The sequence below is a fragment of the Asparagus officinalis genome, chromosome 5 (genome assembly GCF_001876935.1).
Source record: "Asparagus officinalis chromosome 5, Aspof.V1, whole genome shotgun sequence".
Taxonomy (NCBI): domain Eukaryota; kingdom Viridiplantae; phylum Streptophyta; class Magnoliopsida; order Asparagales; family Asparagaceae; genus Asparagus; species Asparagus officinalis.
The window spans coordinates 88,901,702-88,919,201 of NC_033798.1; the positions used below are offsets into that span (position 1 = coordinate 88,901,702).

General features: G+C 33.6%; 1 protein-coding gene across 1 annotated transcript in view; it reads left to right on the forward strand.

Annotated features, from left to right (window-relative positions):
• LOC109842973 (CEN-like protein 2) overlaps window positions 1-16,898 on the forward strand; it is a 19,168-nt gene extending 2,270 nt beyond the window's left edge. The window contains exons 3-4 of the mRNA XM_020411892.1: window positions 1-31; window positions 16,429-16,898. The exon at window positions 1-31 is cut by the window's left edge and continues 9 nt beyond it. Coding sequence (XP_020267481.1) covers window positions 1-31; window positions 16,429-16,655 — 258 coding nt within the window. The 3' untranslated portion in view covers window positions 16,656-16,898. The remainder of the gene's footprint in view (window positions 32-16,428) is intronic.

A 17,500-nucleotide genomic window follows, 5' to 3' on the forward strand; every position in this document is an offset into this window, starting at 1 on the left:
GATATTCCAGGGACAACGGATGCTTCTTTCGGTACGCTCTCTATCCTTGATTATTGATTAGAGCAATTTAATGAAAAAATTAAGCAATTGTAACTTTTTTTTTTCAAAAAAAAAATCACTAATCATCTAATCTAAAACTGCTATAGAAATGGTTGCGAACGAAAAAATGTTTTAGCCCGATATCAATCATAAATTCAACAATTCAAGGAGGGACCACGATATTTTCAGAAACTTTTTCTCACAGCACTAGGGTTACCATGACATCGTCAATTCCAAAAAAAAGACCAATGGTGCAACTAATGGCGGATGTACATGGTGATGTCCAGGGGCAGTTGCATCCCTACATATTTTTGAATTATCATTCAAACGCTTTCTAAAATATTACAATTAACTGCACAATGTTTAAAGAATTTGCACCCCCTCAATTCTCACCATAATTTCGGAGTTTTATCTAATGGTTAGAAGGACTTCATTGAAGATGGTATTAGAGCAACTCAGGTTCAAATTAATCTCACTGGCCACAAAATAGTAGCGGATTTTCTAAAAATTAACATTGCTACGTGACTCCAGATTTTGGCCCATTAAAAAGGATGCTCAACTTATAGGGAATATTAGAATATAAAAATATAAATCTAAACTCTCATTATAGCTTCGTAGTTTTGATATAATTGTTAGATGAACTCTCACATGGTAACAGAGCCAACCCCGGTTTGAATCTTGTTGGCCACAAATTTAATAGGGATTTAAAAAGAATTGTTAGAATATTAAACTATAATCCTCAAGTCTTATGATAACTTCGGAGTTCTGATCTAATGATTAAAGAAACTTAGCTTAAGATAGTATCACAGTAACCCAAGTTAGGATGACCATGTTAGAATATAAAAGTTATATATATATATATATATATGAAATTTTTTGTGATCCTAATTTAGTACTTAAATAAGATTAGAAGCTAACTCTTTTTCTTCCTATAATGAATTTTTCTGATGTGCATCCAATAAGAGTTTCTGTTAATAATATTGTTAGACCCTAGAGGGGGGGTGATTAGGGTCTTATGCTAATCTAATCTGATTTAAATACCAATTGAAATTAATTAATAATTTATCCTAGCAAGTATGAAATACAACAAGAATATAAGCTAGGATAAGCAATATGAACAATGAGATATATCCTATATGATAGAAATATGTGCAAGGATATATAAACTCAATGGTAAACAATCTAAACTAGATAGTGGACAATATAATCAACAAGCAATATACAAAGGTGATATAAGATATGAACATAAAAGGAAGTGCGCCAATGCAATCACAAACAAGCAATATGATTACGGAGTTTAGTCCCCACGACCTACGTCTCCGCTCCTCACCTCGAGGAGATCTCCACTATCACAACCGGGTTTTCTACGTTCACCCGAACAACGTTTACACCTCATAATACAATCACTATGCAATCACACCTCACACACTAAATGTTGGTCCTAGCCCGTGTCCTCCTCCTCAAATGCTCGGTTACAACCTCTCCCTAGGCACGTCAACCGACGCCACTCCTCTTGGATTCGACCCCGTTTCTCACCACACACTTCTCTCGGTGTACAAGTGTATTACAAGTGAATCCTTACAATTAGGCTTAACAAATGATTGTTCTCTAAATAAGGTGAGAACTCAATTAGGCACAACTCTAAGTCACAAACCCCACAACCCAAAATATACTATGAATGTAAATACTATAAGCTCAATAGGTTGTGTGTGATCAAAGAGATAAAACAATATAAACTCAATATAAAATCTAGCTTATTAAATTAAGAACAAACTTATAAAATACTAGAATTGAGTTTAAGGAAACTTCTCTATAGATGACAAGAATGAATGCTCAAACACCAAGGATGATCTCCACTTGCTCTTGTGAAATTTGCTCCACAAATCAAGCTCTTGTAAATGCTTAAAATCTTTTTTAAACAAACACTAAACCCTTAAACAAAACTTATAAACCTCTTAAAAACTTTTCTCTTATTAGGTTGAAAGAGAGCAGCAATAGGATATTTATACCCACTCTAAATCTCAGTCAAAACCCTTAACAAAAGACAAAAACAGCCCCAGCAAACAGCTCAGAGAAATAGCCGTTGGAAGCCAACGGATCTATTGTCGGTCGACCGGAAATTTCGTCGGTCGACCGACGGAGAGCAAACACACGAAGAAACAGTTCTGGACTATCGTCGGTCGACCGGTGCGGTCGACCGATGGAGCTTTCGGTCGACCGGACCGGTCGACCGACCAACTCTCTGTCACCCAGTGATGAAATATCAAATGATCGGTCGACCGGTTTGGTCGACCGAATACTGATACATAGAAAACAGGTTTTGAAGGCTGTATATCTGATTTTGAAATACTGTTTAAAAATATCAAATAAATTCCAAAAAAAATGTAAAACTTTGGAGAATGATTGTAGACATGATAATAAACATGCTACAATGACTGGTTATCAGAAAGGACTTCCCAAATGAAAAATATCATCATTTTACAAAATAGTCCAAAACATGAAAATATGAGATACTTGAATTTTGATGTTTTGACATAAACCAACTTTTGAAACTTTGTGAAATATTTTTATAGACTTAGTAAAACATGTATGAACTGATATTGAAGTCTATAAACTAATAATACAATATTTTCACAAAATTGCATATTTTATGCAATGTTTTCAAAAACACAATAGTAAATATGAAATATGTGATTTCATATTATAAACATGAAAACCCAAAACCATGCATGTATATATATAACTAAATATATATACATAGAAAACAAAACTTATGTTTATATATATAACTATATATATATACGAAGAAACCAATAAGTGTGTGTGTATAGATATTGAGCTTAGAGTATATAACACACATAATATAAAATCTAAAACTACATTACCCAAGCAATCTTGATCTTCAATTAAGCTTGACTTGGTACACTTGCGGATGAAGCTTGAACTTGATCTTTAACTTGAATTGTACGTTGCTTCACTCCACAATTCCGCCAACCTCCTCTTGATATGATCGTGTAGACTCAATCCATCCAACCTCCAACTCGTTGTTTGCCTAGAATAAATACGAAAACACAAACACTAGACAAACAACATTAGTAGTAAATTGTTTGTAAATCATCATCAAAACAAGAAGGCCAACAAATATTACATTTGCTATATCCCTTTTATTTTTTACAAAGATCTAAACTAAATACTTACATTTTTCATTACCAATTTGCCATAAATTATAATATTAATATTTAATTTCTTTAGTATTTGAAGAACAAAGAATGAAATTTGTGAATACTTACAAATTTTTTTATATCTTCCATGGAGAATTATTTTTTGATTGGGATAAAGTTGTTAAATTATTTTTTAACGCAACTTAGTCAGTGCTTCTTTAATAGATATGCTTTATGTTAATGAAAATTCAAGTGATTTTTGGACATTTTTTGAATTTTAAATTTATTTCAGTTACTTTCTCATTTGCAATGAAAATAACTTAATTCTTTTGAAGGGTATTTCTGAACATTTTGATAGTTTCTCTATATGTAATTCCTTGTATTCTTTTACCTTATAAATATTAATAATATTAAAAATTAATGTTTCTAAATTATAATTAATTAATGCTAAGATATTATATTATACTTTTTTATCATTTTTATGTATTTAAACATTTATCAATTAATTTACTAATGTATTTTCCTGCTCCAACCTATTAGTAAAATTATATGCGGTTATTTTAATTTATATAGTGACGATAATTTTAAGCTATAATATTTTTAAATTTTTATTCCTTAGCCGAATGTTTTAATCAGTTCTTATTACTTTTGTTTACCATTATCGACTTATACTATTTTTAGATGCTGAAAAGGGATCGATGGTAAACCCTAAATTGGAAATTACACACACACACACTCACTCACTCACTTACTCTCACACACACATACACACACTTATACACACACTCACTCACACACATACACACACACACATATCTTAATGAAAAAATACCAACAATTATACTTTTCTTTGCCAATTTTTAAAAATTTAGCAACTTTTTATGGTTTTGAACTTTGAGAGTATGATTTGTAGTTTTTAAAATTTTGAGATAGGTTTTTTTAAAAAAATTCTTTTAAGTTTGGTAGTTGTAACTTCTATGTTTCATGTGTCGGTGGTAATTATTTTAAATGTCAGGATATTTCTTGTAACTTAAAAATTTTGAGGGTGCTTTTTTCATTTATTAAAACTATAGAGTAATTTTAGAAAAATTTAAATTTTTAGCGGTCTATTAATAGTTTACAGATTTGATGTGTACTTGTTAAAATTTTTGAAAATTTAGAGTTTTTTTATTATTTTTAAATTTTGAAGGAGTTTTTTTACAATTTTTGTAACTTTAAGGTTAATTTCGATAAATTTTAAAATTTTAGGTGTCTAAGGATAATATCTTGAATTCATCTTTTATTATTTGCAAATTTTTAAATATTAGAATTTTAGGGTGAGTTTCTATAATTTAAACTTTTGAGGTTGTTTTTAGATTTTTGAGATATTGAGGTTGTTAATTGAAATTTTTAATTTTTTCAGAGGATGCTATTAATTTCTTAATTTTATATTTGTTGCTTTAAGTTTTAAAATGTTAGAAATTTTTGGGAGCATCATTGTAATCCCTTAAATTTATCTATGTTGTTTACAAGTTATGAAATTTTAGAATTTCAGGGTGCTTGTTTATGAACTTTTGAGAGTGTGTTTCTATAATTTTTGAGACATTGAGGTGCTAACTGTAAATTTTAAATTCTTCGTAAACTGCTGTTAATTTCTTAATTTCATGTTTGTTATTCTAAGTTTCGAGACACCGCGATGGTTTTTAGAATTTTAAACTTTTCAAGATATTTTGTGTAATTTTAAAAAATTTAGAATTTTTTTGCAATACTTCATGTATTATAGTATGTGAGCTACGCATAATTTCTTTATCTTAACAAACTAATACCATAAAGATGTTTTATATATTTTATTAATATTACTTTTTAAATAATTTCTTTATCTTAACAAACTAATACCATAAAGATGTTTTATATATTTTATTAATATTACTTTTTAAATTGTTAAGCTATAGATGCAAACTAATACCATAAAGATGTTTTATATATTTTATTAATATTACTTTTTAAATTGTTAAGCTATAGATGATTCACGTAGGATTAGGATAGGATGTAATTATGATTAGGATAGATTAATATATAAATGAAATATTCAAAATAGTGAAGGGTAATATTGACCATTGAAAATTTTTTCTGAACTCGTACTTTTAAATGGAGTATGATGGTTAGAGAGACATAAGTTAAAGGTCTTGCTTGTAGTTTTCACTTGGTTATAAGGGTGGCTAGAAAATATATTTTTATTGGTTTTAAAAGATATAAGAAGTAGGGAGTTAGTACATTTAATGAGGCGTAGAAATGAAATAGAGGGAATATGCATGGAGGGAAGAAATGTCAAATGTATATTCCTTCAAAAAAAATTCAAATTTACCAAATTATTCTAAATAAACAATTGTTTCTCCAAAATTACCAGTATGGAATGAGAAATTAAATAGGATTCCTTAAATTGTTTTTACCTTCACTTTGTTTCTATAAAATTAGAAATTCTGCACATTGCAGATACACGCGATATGAAAAAAAAAAAGAAAAATCTGAGGGTTAAACCTTTTAATTAAGGGTGCACCAAATGTTAAAAGTTGATAAAAATCAGACTCAATGTATCTAACTCAAACTTTTAACTCTAAATGTATATGTTTATTAGTGTAACTTTTAAGAAAAAATGAGTTATATTGCAAACCTAGTCCCTGATGTTCATTATATCAATATCAATTTATAGATACATAGATATGTATTGTTATTTCTAAAAACCTTCAACCTTATTTTTATCCCTTTTACAATTTAAAATATAATGCACATGTAATTATATGGGTCCTAATTTTATACCATGAATTCTTTTAAACGTTCTTGAAGGAAAAGAAAGAGAAGAAATTGTATGGACTGTTTTTGCTTTCAACTATAGTTGAAATGAGGACATGTCATCCTTTCATCAAAAATTTTACATACCCTCACCATTTCTTTATAGTTAGTATAGATACTATAGATATGTAGGATTTGTTGGGGAATTTCACTCTCCCCGCCTACTATAATATGCGCATCTCCGAAGCCAACCCACAATCAACAAGATATAAAACGATCACAATCAAGAAAAAGAACACTAGGATTTACATGGTTCGGTCGACCAACTTCGACCTACATTCACGAGGCAATAATACGAGAAATTCACTATGTATCAGGGAGAACTACAAGAGGAACCACTCAACTCTTGTCTCTTAATCTCTCAACCTCATATACATAATCAACTCTCATATTCTCTCCAAAGCTCACTCCTTGTAATCTTTTGCACGAATAAAAATTCCGAAACTCTCGCCTCTCGCACAATATTCTTGAATCAGGTTACGCCCTCTGTTAACCCTATATTACAAGAATATTGGCTCTCTCTCTACTACATCTTTTCTCTACCATCTCTTCTTCTTTTTTTAATTTTTCCTCAACCAATACAAGAATATATATATAGGGAAACCAAACCCTATCTCTAGCTTAACTTCCTAATTAGTCATGATAGAACTCTAATCCTATCTAATTCTTATGAAGTTATACAAAGAATTAAAGACAAAATCCCAACAATCTCCACTTTGGATTTGATTCCCAAACTCCCTTGAAGATATATCATCATCGTCTTGTAACTTTGCCTCTCCCGCTAGAGTCTTCTATTTCTTTTGCACTCCAAATTGTAGCACCTGCACTCCAACTGCGACGTCCCAGACCCTCGCTATCATCTGCTTCATCGTGGCGCCTCCACCTCTCTTGTGTACACCAAAAGATCTTTGCCACCTCTAACATTAGAAGTAAATCAACCTTGCTTCTCCTCCCAAACTGAGTTTCACAATAGCTTTCCCCCACTTGTTGTCCTCGTGCTCCACCTGCATTGCTTGTCTCGAATCATATCGGTGCATCTCTCCTACTCCACACTACAAGGCGGATTCTTCTATCTCCTCCATCACTTGGCTTGGACCAAATACGAGTGCTCATCATCTTCAAGTCCAATGCCACCATCTCCATTACCCTGTGTGTCACTCGGTTGTGCCCGCTTGCAAGCTCCACCTAATCTAACACTGTCCTCCTCGAGTTTGCACACCAACTAACTCTTGCTCCTTATCTACCATCAGATTTGTTTTGCCATTGAATAGCAGAATATCAAACTTCGGACCCGAAGAAGTCATCATTCTCTAACTTAGTCATTGTGGAGTTTGAATTTGATGAAACCGATACCAAAAACGAATTCAGCACGTCGAAAAACCCTAGGAACGACTCCTGGATCACCAAAATCCGCCTCCAAATCATCGATCAAAAGACACGTCAATCTGAACCGTCAGATCACATGAACAGTGACCGCTGCGCCTCTGCTACAGTACCGTTGCTACAATAATTATTTTCTTTTTCTTTTCATCTTGATTCTTGTAACGTCGATCTTCAATCTTGCACGACATCATCTTCTATCTTGGGAACTCGCTCCCGGATCCATCAACATAGCTCAGAAACCATTGTTGGGAAATTTCAGTCTCCCCGCCTACCACAATATGCGTAACTCCGAAGGCAACCCACAATCAACAAGATATAAAATGATCACAATCAAGAAAAAGAACAGCAGGATTTACGTGGTTCGATCGACCAACTTCGACCTACATCCACGAGGCAACAATATGAGAAATTCACTATGTATCAGGGAGAACTACAAGAGGAACCACACAACTCTCGTCTCCCAATCTCTCAACCTCACATACATAATCAACTCTCATATTCTCTCTAAAGCCCACTCCTTGTAATCTTTTGCACAGATAAAGATCCTGAAATCCTCGCCTCTCGCCCAATATTCTTGAATTAGGTTACGCCCTCTGTTAACCCTAGATTACAAGAATATTGGCTCTCTCTGCTACATCTTTTCTCTACCCTCTCTTTTTTTTTTAAAAAAAAAATTTCCTCAACCAATACAAGAATATATATAGGGAAACCAAACCCTATCTCTAGCCTAACTTCCTAATTAGAATAGAATTAAAACTCCTAATCATGATGAAACCCAAACTCTTAATCATGATAGAATCCAAACTCCTAATCATGATAGAACTTTAATCCTATCTAATTCTCATGAAGTTATACAAAGAATCAAAGACAAAATCCCAACAGGATTCACTTCTTGAACATATTAATTGGACCTATTTTTTATCATATTTTCACTTATATAGTCCTTAAATCCTCGAGAGAGTTCTTCTCTTATATACCCCCATTACGATCCAGACCAAATCAAACCAAACCAAACTTTGATCCGGTGCAATTTTCAATAAATAGGGAGAAGAGAGATCACCTAGCAAGTAATTGATATGACGGATTTATCAATTAAAAAAAAAGGACAATTATCCTAACATAAAAGAATCACCTTTATTCCATAGCAGTGTGATGGGGATATAACAAGAATATACCATAGTTTTGAGGATAAATTACAAAATAAGAAGATTTGGAGTAATTTTCAAAACATGACTGATTGTTTAATTGAAGGTCAATTAGTGCTAAAATCAGCCACATGCTTTTCTTTAGATTAAATTGAAAATCTGTGATTTGATTAGGTCACATTTATCTTTATTATTTTAATTTTATTTTGGGAAGCTATACGTTTTGCTCTTATCAAATTGGATGCTGCATGACAAAAGTTTTTTCTAGAATTTGTAAATGTACTTACCTTTTCTACTTAAAATTTAACAAATCAAGCAATTGAGAACACGAGAATAAACGAGCACCCTAAAAATTTCAAAGAACAAGCATCATAATAAACGATAAGCAATCCAAAACACGGAGATTTACATGGTTCACTCAATTTAGGTTATGTTTATGATAAAGACGTCAGAGAAATTTTACTATGAAAAGAGAAAGTAGTACAATATCTCAAAAGGCCAAAGGCCTAAATCTCAAAGAACCCTAAAAACTCTCTTCTTTCTCTAACGTAAAAACTGAACTCTTAGGAAAGGACAAAACCTCTTTGTTTTATTATGAGAACTCTTAATCAACCCTTAATCATGAGTCAATCTCACAGTCCCGATAAACATGGTTGCTAGCCCTTTTGATCCGATCGAGTCTAAATCGGAAAAGAGTTGCTAAGTGCAGACACACACATGGGCTTCAGTGATCAAGTTGAGACGAATTAGACTAGGATCCAAAGTCTAATAAAAACCCAATAGAATTCATAGATATTAGAAATTCTATTCAAAGGCTTTTGAGGCATAATTTTAACAATCTTCATTTTGACTCAACAACTCGAATGAGTTCTCGATTTTCTCAATAGTGTCTTATCCACGCCCCTAAAACTGTGCCCCAACGTGCCTCAACGCTCTTGGGTATGAAGCAAGTCCAAGTACTAATAATGGCTTCGTCAGTATATCTGCCGAATTAATCTTGGTGTCAATCTATTTTAAGACTACTTTACCTTCCTCAACAATCTCTCTATCGAGCCTTAATATGCTTTGATTTTGAATTGAAGGTTGGATGCTTAGCCGAGTGAATTGTGCTTTGGCTCTCACAATGAACAAAAGTAATTTTCTGGTCAACACCCAATTCAACATGAAAATCTCTGCCATATACCTTCCTTCACAGCTTGTATAGACACCATGAACTTCGCCTCTATAGTAGACAAATAAATAGTAGGTTACAGCATTGTCTTCCAACAGATAGGAACTCCCGAAAGAGTAAAAATATAAGACATAGTTGATCTACATTTAAAATATAAGACATAGTTGATCTACATTTATCCAAATCACAAGAAAAATCCAAACTAACATATTCGGTAGCAATGCAATTTGTGTCACTATCTCCACCAAATACCAAGACAACACTTGAAGTTCCCTTCAAGTATCAGAGGACTCATTTTGCCACTTGTCAGTGCTTTTTTTTAGGATTTGTCATATACTTACTAACAACATTGATTGCTTGTGAGAGATCCGGTTGAGTGCATACTGTCACATACATGATGCTCTCAATTGCACTTACATAGGCACCTGAGGCATGTAGTCACGATCCGCATCCATGCTAGGTGAGAATAATGAGAATAATATCAATAGCCTAAATTGTGTTGCAAGAGGAGTGGTAACCGACTTTGATCTATGCATATTGAAAGCAAGTGGGTACTTTCTCAATGTAATTTTTTGTGACAACCATAATTTTTTTCCGATCTCTAAAAATTTCCACGTCAAGAATTTTCTTTGTTGCTCTCAAGTCTTTCATCTCAAATTCTGCACTAAGTAGAGTTTTTAACCTGTTCACCTTAGATTTATTCTTAGTTGAGATCAACATATCATTGATATACAATAGCAGATATATGAAGAAATCATCATCACATAGGTGTCATATTTGCTCCTATTGAACCCATGACTGATCATGAAAGAATCAAAGTTCTTGTACCATTGACAAAGAGATTGCTTCAAGCCGTATAGAGATTTCTTTAGTAAATAAACATGATCTTCTTTTCTTTAATTACAAAATCCTTAGGTTGCTGTATAAAATCCGCTCTTCAAGTTCATCATGTAAGAAAGCTATTTTTATATCTAATTGCTGCAACTTTAAATCATATAATATAACCAGTGATAATAAAATACGAATGGGAGTATCTTTAACAATAAGTGGGAAACATCATTGTAATATACATTCAACTTGACTGTGGCCTTTTGCAACTAACCAAGCCTTACATCTTGCATCTGAAATATCTATACTACTTTCCTTTTTCTTGAACACTCACTTACAATCGACGATTCTTTTTTCCTTTTGGAGGAACTATCAAACTTCAGGTTTGATCTCTATGAATAGATTACATCTTCTCATTTATAGCAATTAACCAATTTACAGAATCATGTGATGAAGTGGCTTCTAAAAAATTGTTCGGTTCTCTTGCATCACCTATATCTCTTGAGCCGCCGACAATGCATATGCAATAGCTAAATATGTATATCTTTGAGGTGGCTTCGTCAATCTCTTTTTTTGCCTTTTGCAATACTATAAATGTCATTTTTTGTTGTAATTTCTATTGTCTTATTATTTTTAGACAAACCAACAACTAGTTCTTGAATTAAATTATGAGAATCTATCTCCAACTCCACCTTTTCTCCAGCACTCTTATGTGTAGTACTTGCATCAAAAAGAACAACAACAATATCTTCTTTTAGAAGCAACATAGCATATTCATGAAATATTATATTTTTCTCAATCAGGAACTTAGGTGATCTAGGATCATGGCACCACAACTTACATCCCTTCATCCTAGAGGAATAATAAATAAAAATGTATTTTTTAGATCTAAGTTCTAATTTATCCTAGTCTAGATGTGCATATGTAGGACAACCAAATATTCTTAAATTAGAATAATTAGCAGAATGGCCAGACCATACCTCTTCTGATGTCTTGCAATTAATGGATGTGTATGAAGAGGGATTCACTAGGTAACATGCTGTTGATACTACTTCAGCCCAAAAATCTTTCGACAAACCTGCATTCAACAATATGCAATCAGCTCTCTTAAGAAGAGTCATATTCCTCTATTCTACAATGTCATTTTTTTGTGATGTGTGTGGCATTGCCTGATGTTTAACTATACCCTCATCCTTGTTGTATTCGTCAAACTCCAAAGAGTGAAATTTAATCTATTATCAGTTCTTAGCCTCTTAATTTTTCTGTCAGTTTGCTTCTCAATCAATGCGTTTCATTGCTTAAAATATTTGCACACTTCATCCTTGCTTTTAGCATGTAAACCTAAACCTTCTTGAGTAATCATCAATGAATATCAACATATATCTTACGCCATCCTTCAAAGGAACACGCGAAGTCCCCCACAAATCAGAATGAATGTAATCCAATGTACCTTTGGTTCCATGTATAACTGCACTGAAACTGACATGATTTCACTTTTCAAACACCCAATTCTTATAAAAATTTGTCATCCATGTATTCTGACCTATAAAGAAGTCTTCTCTTATTAAATATAATCATGGCCCTCTCTCTTATGACCCAATCTCATATACCACAACTTGGTGGCATCGGTCTCTGATAATGACTATGTAATAACTATAATAACACATGTAACTGTCTTTCATTATAAGATGTATAGATTTCCTAATCTTTTTACCTTCATGATAACTAAGGCATCTCTAGAAATTGTCAAAATTTTATTTTTAGTTGTTGCACCCGTTAGCTTCAAGAGTGCCTAGAGATATGAGATTCTTCATCAAATCTAAATCATGACGAACATCTAATAATGTTCTCATAATACCATAATTTATTCTAATTTCAATTGTATTAATGCCATCACTTTATAATGAGGGTCATTCCCATAAGCACACAGTTGCCTTCAACTAACTTGTAGGTAGAAATTTAACTTGTAGCCAGAAATTTAATTTTTATTATGCCACATGTGATAAGTACCACTGGAGTCTAAAATCCAATCATTCTTGGATTTGCCTGAATTTGTAGTCAAGAGAACAAAACCGTCAAAATCATTCTCGATAATGCTAGCTCTGTGAAATCTTTTTTTCTCTATTTTTCCTTCTTATCTTTATTTTTAAGATTTCTAACACTCATTTATGACATGCCTTTCTTCTTGTAATAGTTACAGAATTTGCTCTTAGTATTCTGCTTTGATCTTGACTTGATTTTCCTTTTAGAACCACGCTCCATGTTTCTGCCTCAAACATGTAGGGCTTCAACTTTGCTATCACTAGATTTAGTCAACTCTTTGACCATCAACTCTTTTAAGAATAAAGATGATTTCACATCTTCCATCGATATAGATTCTCTGTCATATATTATAATTTCCCTAAAGTTCTCGTACGCGGCGCTAAAGAATGCAACAGTAATAAAGCCTAACCTTAATCTTCTACCTTTATATCTGCATTCTCCGATCCATGATAATAGAATTAAATTTATCAAGATGTGGTTTAATAGGTATACCTTCTGTCACGTGAAGTATAAACAATTTTTGTTTCAAGTGAATTCAATTAGTGAGAGTTTTTGTCATGTTTGGAGATTTCAATTTGAGCCATAGACTCATTGCAATCTTCTCGTACACAACTTTCCAAGAACGTCATTCAACAAACACAATTAGACTGAATTTAAGCCTTTTCATCCATCACAAAATTTTCATCTTCTTTCATTATCTTCTCTTTCCCCAACAAAGCCTTTTGTAATCCTTACTGAACAAGATAGCATGCATCTTCGCTTGCTAAAGACCGAAATTAACATCATGATCGAACTTATTGTAGGCACTAAAAATGTTAAGAGACAAAGGAGGGTTGAAGCTCACTACAAGTATGATGAGGGTCATCATAATGATGAGCCTCGTCTCAGTCGATGAAGCTCATCTCAGCTAAGGCAAGACTCGTAACACCTCATCACTCAGATGATGAAGCTCGTCATTAAAGACGAGGTTTGAAACTTATCATTGAAGCCCATTCAAAAGACGAAGGTCATCAAAGACGAACCTCACCAAGCAGCACCTCGCCCCTCAGAAGATGAAGCTTCTCATTGAAGAAGAAGTTCGCCCATAAACGAAGCTTGTCATTAAAGGTGAAGCTCCTTTAGAAAATGAAGCTCATCATTGAAAACAAAGCTCCTTCAGAAGATGAAATTCATTCAAGGATGAGGCTCGTCATGCAGCAAGACTCGTCTCGTCAGACGAACCTCACCATATAGTGAGGATCGTCTCATCAGACAAACCTCACCACCCAGCGAAGCTCGTCTCATCAAGCGAATGTCAACGGCAGAAGGCTAACGGCCATGAAGACTCAGTCAGCTTATGTGAGCTAAATCTAAGGAGTCAGTTACGCTCTTGATACCACAATCAGCACGTCAGTTATGCGCGAAAGGCCTATAAATAGTTATGAGCAGGTAGGAAAAGGCCAATGGGAGACACACGTGGAGGAACGCACTTAGAGAGCATTTAGAGAGCACCTAGACGCACTCAAGCATCACTAGCAGTGGCTCAAGCACTCAACAGAGGTTGTTTTCTCCTCAAATTGAAGCAATCTTGTTCCGATCGTCAACGAGAAGTTAGCTCGTCACGAGTATCGAGTGAGGCATGTCATCGCCATATAGAACCCATGTTAAATAAAGGAGAAGTCGAATCAACATTCTCCTCTTCTGTATTTGAAGAAGAGCGATTGTAAAAAGATTCTTACTAAGCGATAGAATCTCTTCTCACAACTAAAACAGTTAAGAGAACGGGTTATTTGTCTTTTTCGGGACCTTACGCTTCTCAATCCTATATTTTGCAAGACATCTTATATACGCACAAAAAAATTGAAAATCAAAACTCTGATACAAATTTATTAGAATAAGTGCACAATCTAGAGGAAATAATTGTGAAGAACAATGGTGAGAATAAACAACAAGCAATTGCAAACACAAAGATTTACGTGGTTTACCCAATTTAGGCTACGTCCAAATAGAGGTGTTGGAGAAATTTCACTATGAAAAAAGAAAGCAGTATAAGATCTCAAAAGGCCAAAAGCCTAACTCTCAAAGAACCTTAACACCCCCCTCCCCCTCCCCCTCCTTTTCCTTGATTGTAAAATTGAACTCTTAAGGCTATGTTTGGATTGAGGGGAAATGAAAGAAAAGAAAAGGAAAAGGAAAAGAAAATGAAAGAAAAAGGAAAAGAAAGGGAAAGAAAAAGAAATGGATTACTTTTTCATGTTTGGTTAGGATGAAAATTAGAAGAAGAATTTGAAGAAACATAATGAAGAACCAGTTTATGTTTGATTGTTCAAAAAATGATATAGATAATACAATTGGTTTATATTATACAATGGCGCCCATCAATTTATTAATTTTATAAACATTTTCAATTTTAAATTATTTATAATGACTTAATGAGGACAATATGTGGATCATGTACATGCTTTTTTTAAAGGTACAAGCGTTTTTTTGGTTTTTTTTTTGTTTTTCGTTATTGGTTTTTTGTTTTGTTTTGTTTTTTTTTTCTTTTTTTTTTGTATATGAAGAAAAAGAGTCTTGCGGAATGCCTTATACAAAAAAAACTATATAGGAGAAAGTAATATATATTGCTACAATTTTTAAATCATTGAGAATAGTATATTGATATTGCTACAAGTTTTAAATCATTGAGAATAGTATATTGAATCCGTATAAGTGAAAATAAGTACAAACATATCACATTGAAAATTTTAAACCGCTAAAAATCACACCGAGAAAAAGAATAAATAAAGTGACTTACTAACAATTTTCTATCAATACAAACATTAAAAATCCAGTTTAAACAAAAAAGTAAATAATAACTGCTAAGATTCTAAAATAGTCCCTAAAATTATTAAGACGACTATTAAGTCCCCTTAAGTTATTTCAAATTTTAGCCCCTCAAATCATTTAAGTTCTATTATGTTCACCAATTGTCATAATTTGTTTCAAATTAGTTCAGCAAGAGTAACGGTAACAATTGGAGGGAATCTTTTTATAAAACTTATGAGAATTGAGACATAAAGTCAACTTCAATGATTTTTGGGTCTAATTCTGAAATAGCTTAAAAGTTGGGGTACTTTATAACAAGTTTAATGATTTGAGGTTTAATTTTGATATAAGAAAGTTTCAAGGGTATAGTGTAGAAATATCCCTCTTTATGTGCAACTACAAATAGCATGTTGGTCCAGTGAAACATTTTAATTATATGGGTGGGGCCCACATGATAACGACTTACATCCAGCGCATCCTGGACTCGTGAAGGAGGTATTACTCGGCCCTGACAAAATATTCCGTCCATTTTATAACGTTCCGAGAAAGAAAACTGTAATGAAAACTTCAAAAGCATATTTTCTTCAAGTAATCTAGCTTTCAGTTTCCTTTTATCTTTCCCTCTAACCAAACATCGGAACATAGTTCTCCTTTTTCTTTTCATTTCCAATTTACCTCAAACCAAACGGAGCCTCTTTCTTTTATTATGAGAGCTCTTAATCATTAGTCAATCTCACAGTCCAAATTAACAAGGCTNTGTAGACACCCGCACATGGGCTTCAATGATCAAGCTGGGGCGAATCAGACTAAGATCCAAAGTATAATAGAAGCCAAATAAAATTCATAGACAGTAGAAATTTTATTAAAAGGTTTTTGAGGCGTAATTCCAACATTTCACAAACACCATATTATCTCCCAATTCCTTCACACTTGCTTACCCTCACTTAGATTTTATGTTCGTAATGTAGTATATATAGATATTCTAACTTTCTGTCCAATTACTAATTGGTCCTGTCCATTTTTGGCTGGATCGATGGAGCAGGGCGAGAAGTTGTAGAGTATAAAAATCCGGCGCCAGACATAGGTATCCACAGATACGTGTTCGTCGTGTTCCAGCAAAGGGGCCGCCTCGCAGCACCGACGATCCGACCGCCATCATCAAGAAATCACTTCAACACGCGCCTTTTCGCTCAACAAAATGGCCTCGGTTCCCCGGTTGCCGCTGTCTACCTTAATGCACAGCGAGAGAATGCCTCCAGAAGACGCTGATCAATAAGTTCATAGCGAGAGATCGAATGCCTCCAGAAGACGCTGATCAATAAGTTCTTGTGCAACTTCGAGGAACGTTTCTTAAAGTGACCGCTTCTAATATTTCTTCGCCTACTGTAGGCATGTGCTAAAAAGCATTGTCGGGAAAAAGATAAGAGTCGGCCAAAATTATATGAAACATTGATCCCCGTGTTGATGATGTCCTTGTACTGCGTGTCCTTTCCATTATTGGAGTTCTTGTCGTTCCAGCAAAGCAATCTCTATAAAATTATATTTGTCAAAGGTCTGGGTACTACGGAAAAGGTTGTGTACTACTTCCATCCAAGATTCTCCACGTCTAATAGGAATCTGGGCGCCTTTTGAGCTCGTCATTCTGAAGGCAATCATGTTCGAGTTTAAATAAAGAATACATATATAGCCCCGACAGTCAAAACTAGTCCCCTAAATTATGGCACCCGGCCCCTGCCAAATTATGGCACGTACCCCTACCGTGCATCTATATATTAAGATACTCATACGTAAACATAGCTTCGCCATGTAAATGATACGGAAAATTGGTGAGTTTAAATATGAATGAGGCAAATACTTTATAATTTAAGATTTTTTTTTAAACTTGACGCAGGTGTCTGGAGGTCGACTAATATGCTTGGTATGAACTATGCTAACGAATGAAGAAGAAGATTATTAGGATACTCGTATATACATGAGTATAGCCTCATATTGGAAATGATAAGAAAAGTTATATGAGTTTAAATAGGAATTGGGGCCAATATCTAATAGCTTATCCTCTTCGGCTAAAATTATGAGAAATACAATGTGGGGATCTTTCAATCACTCGATCCCTA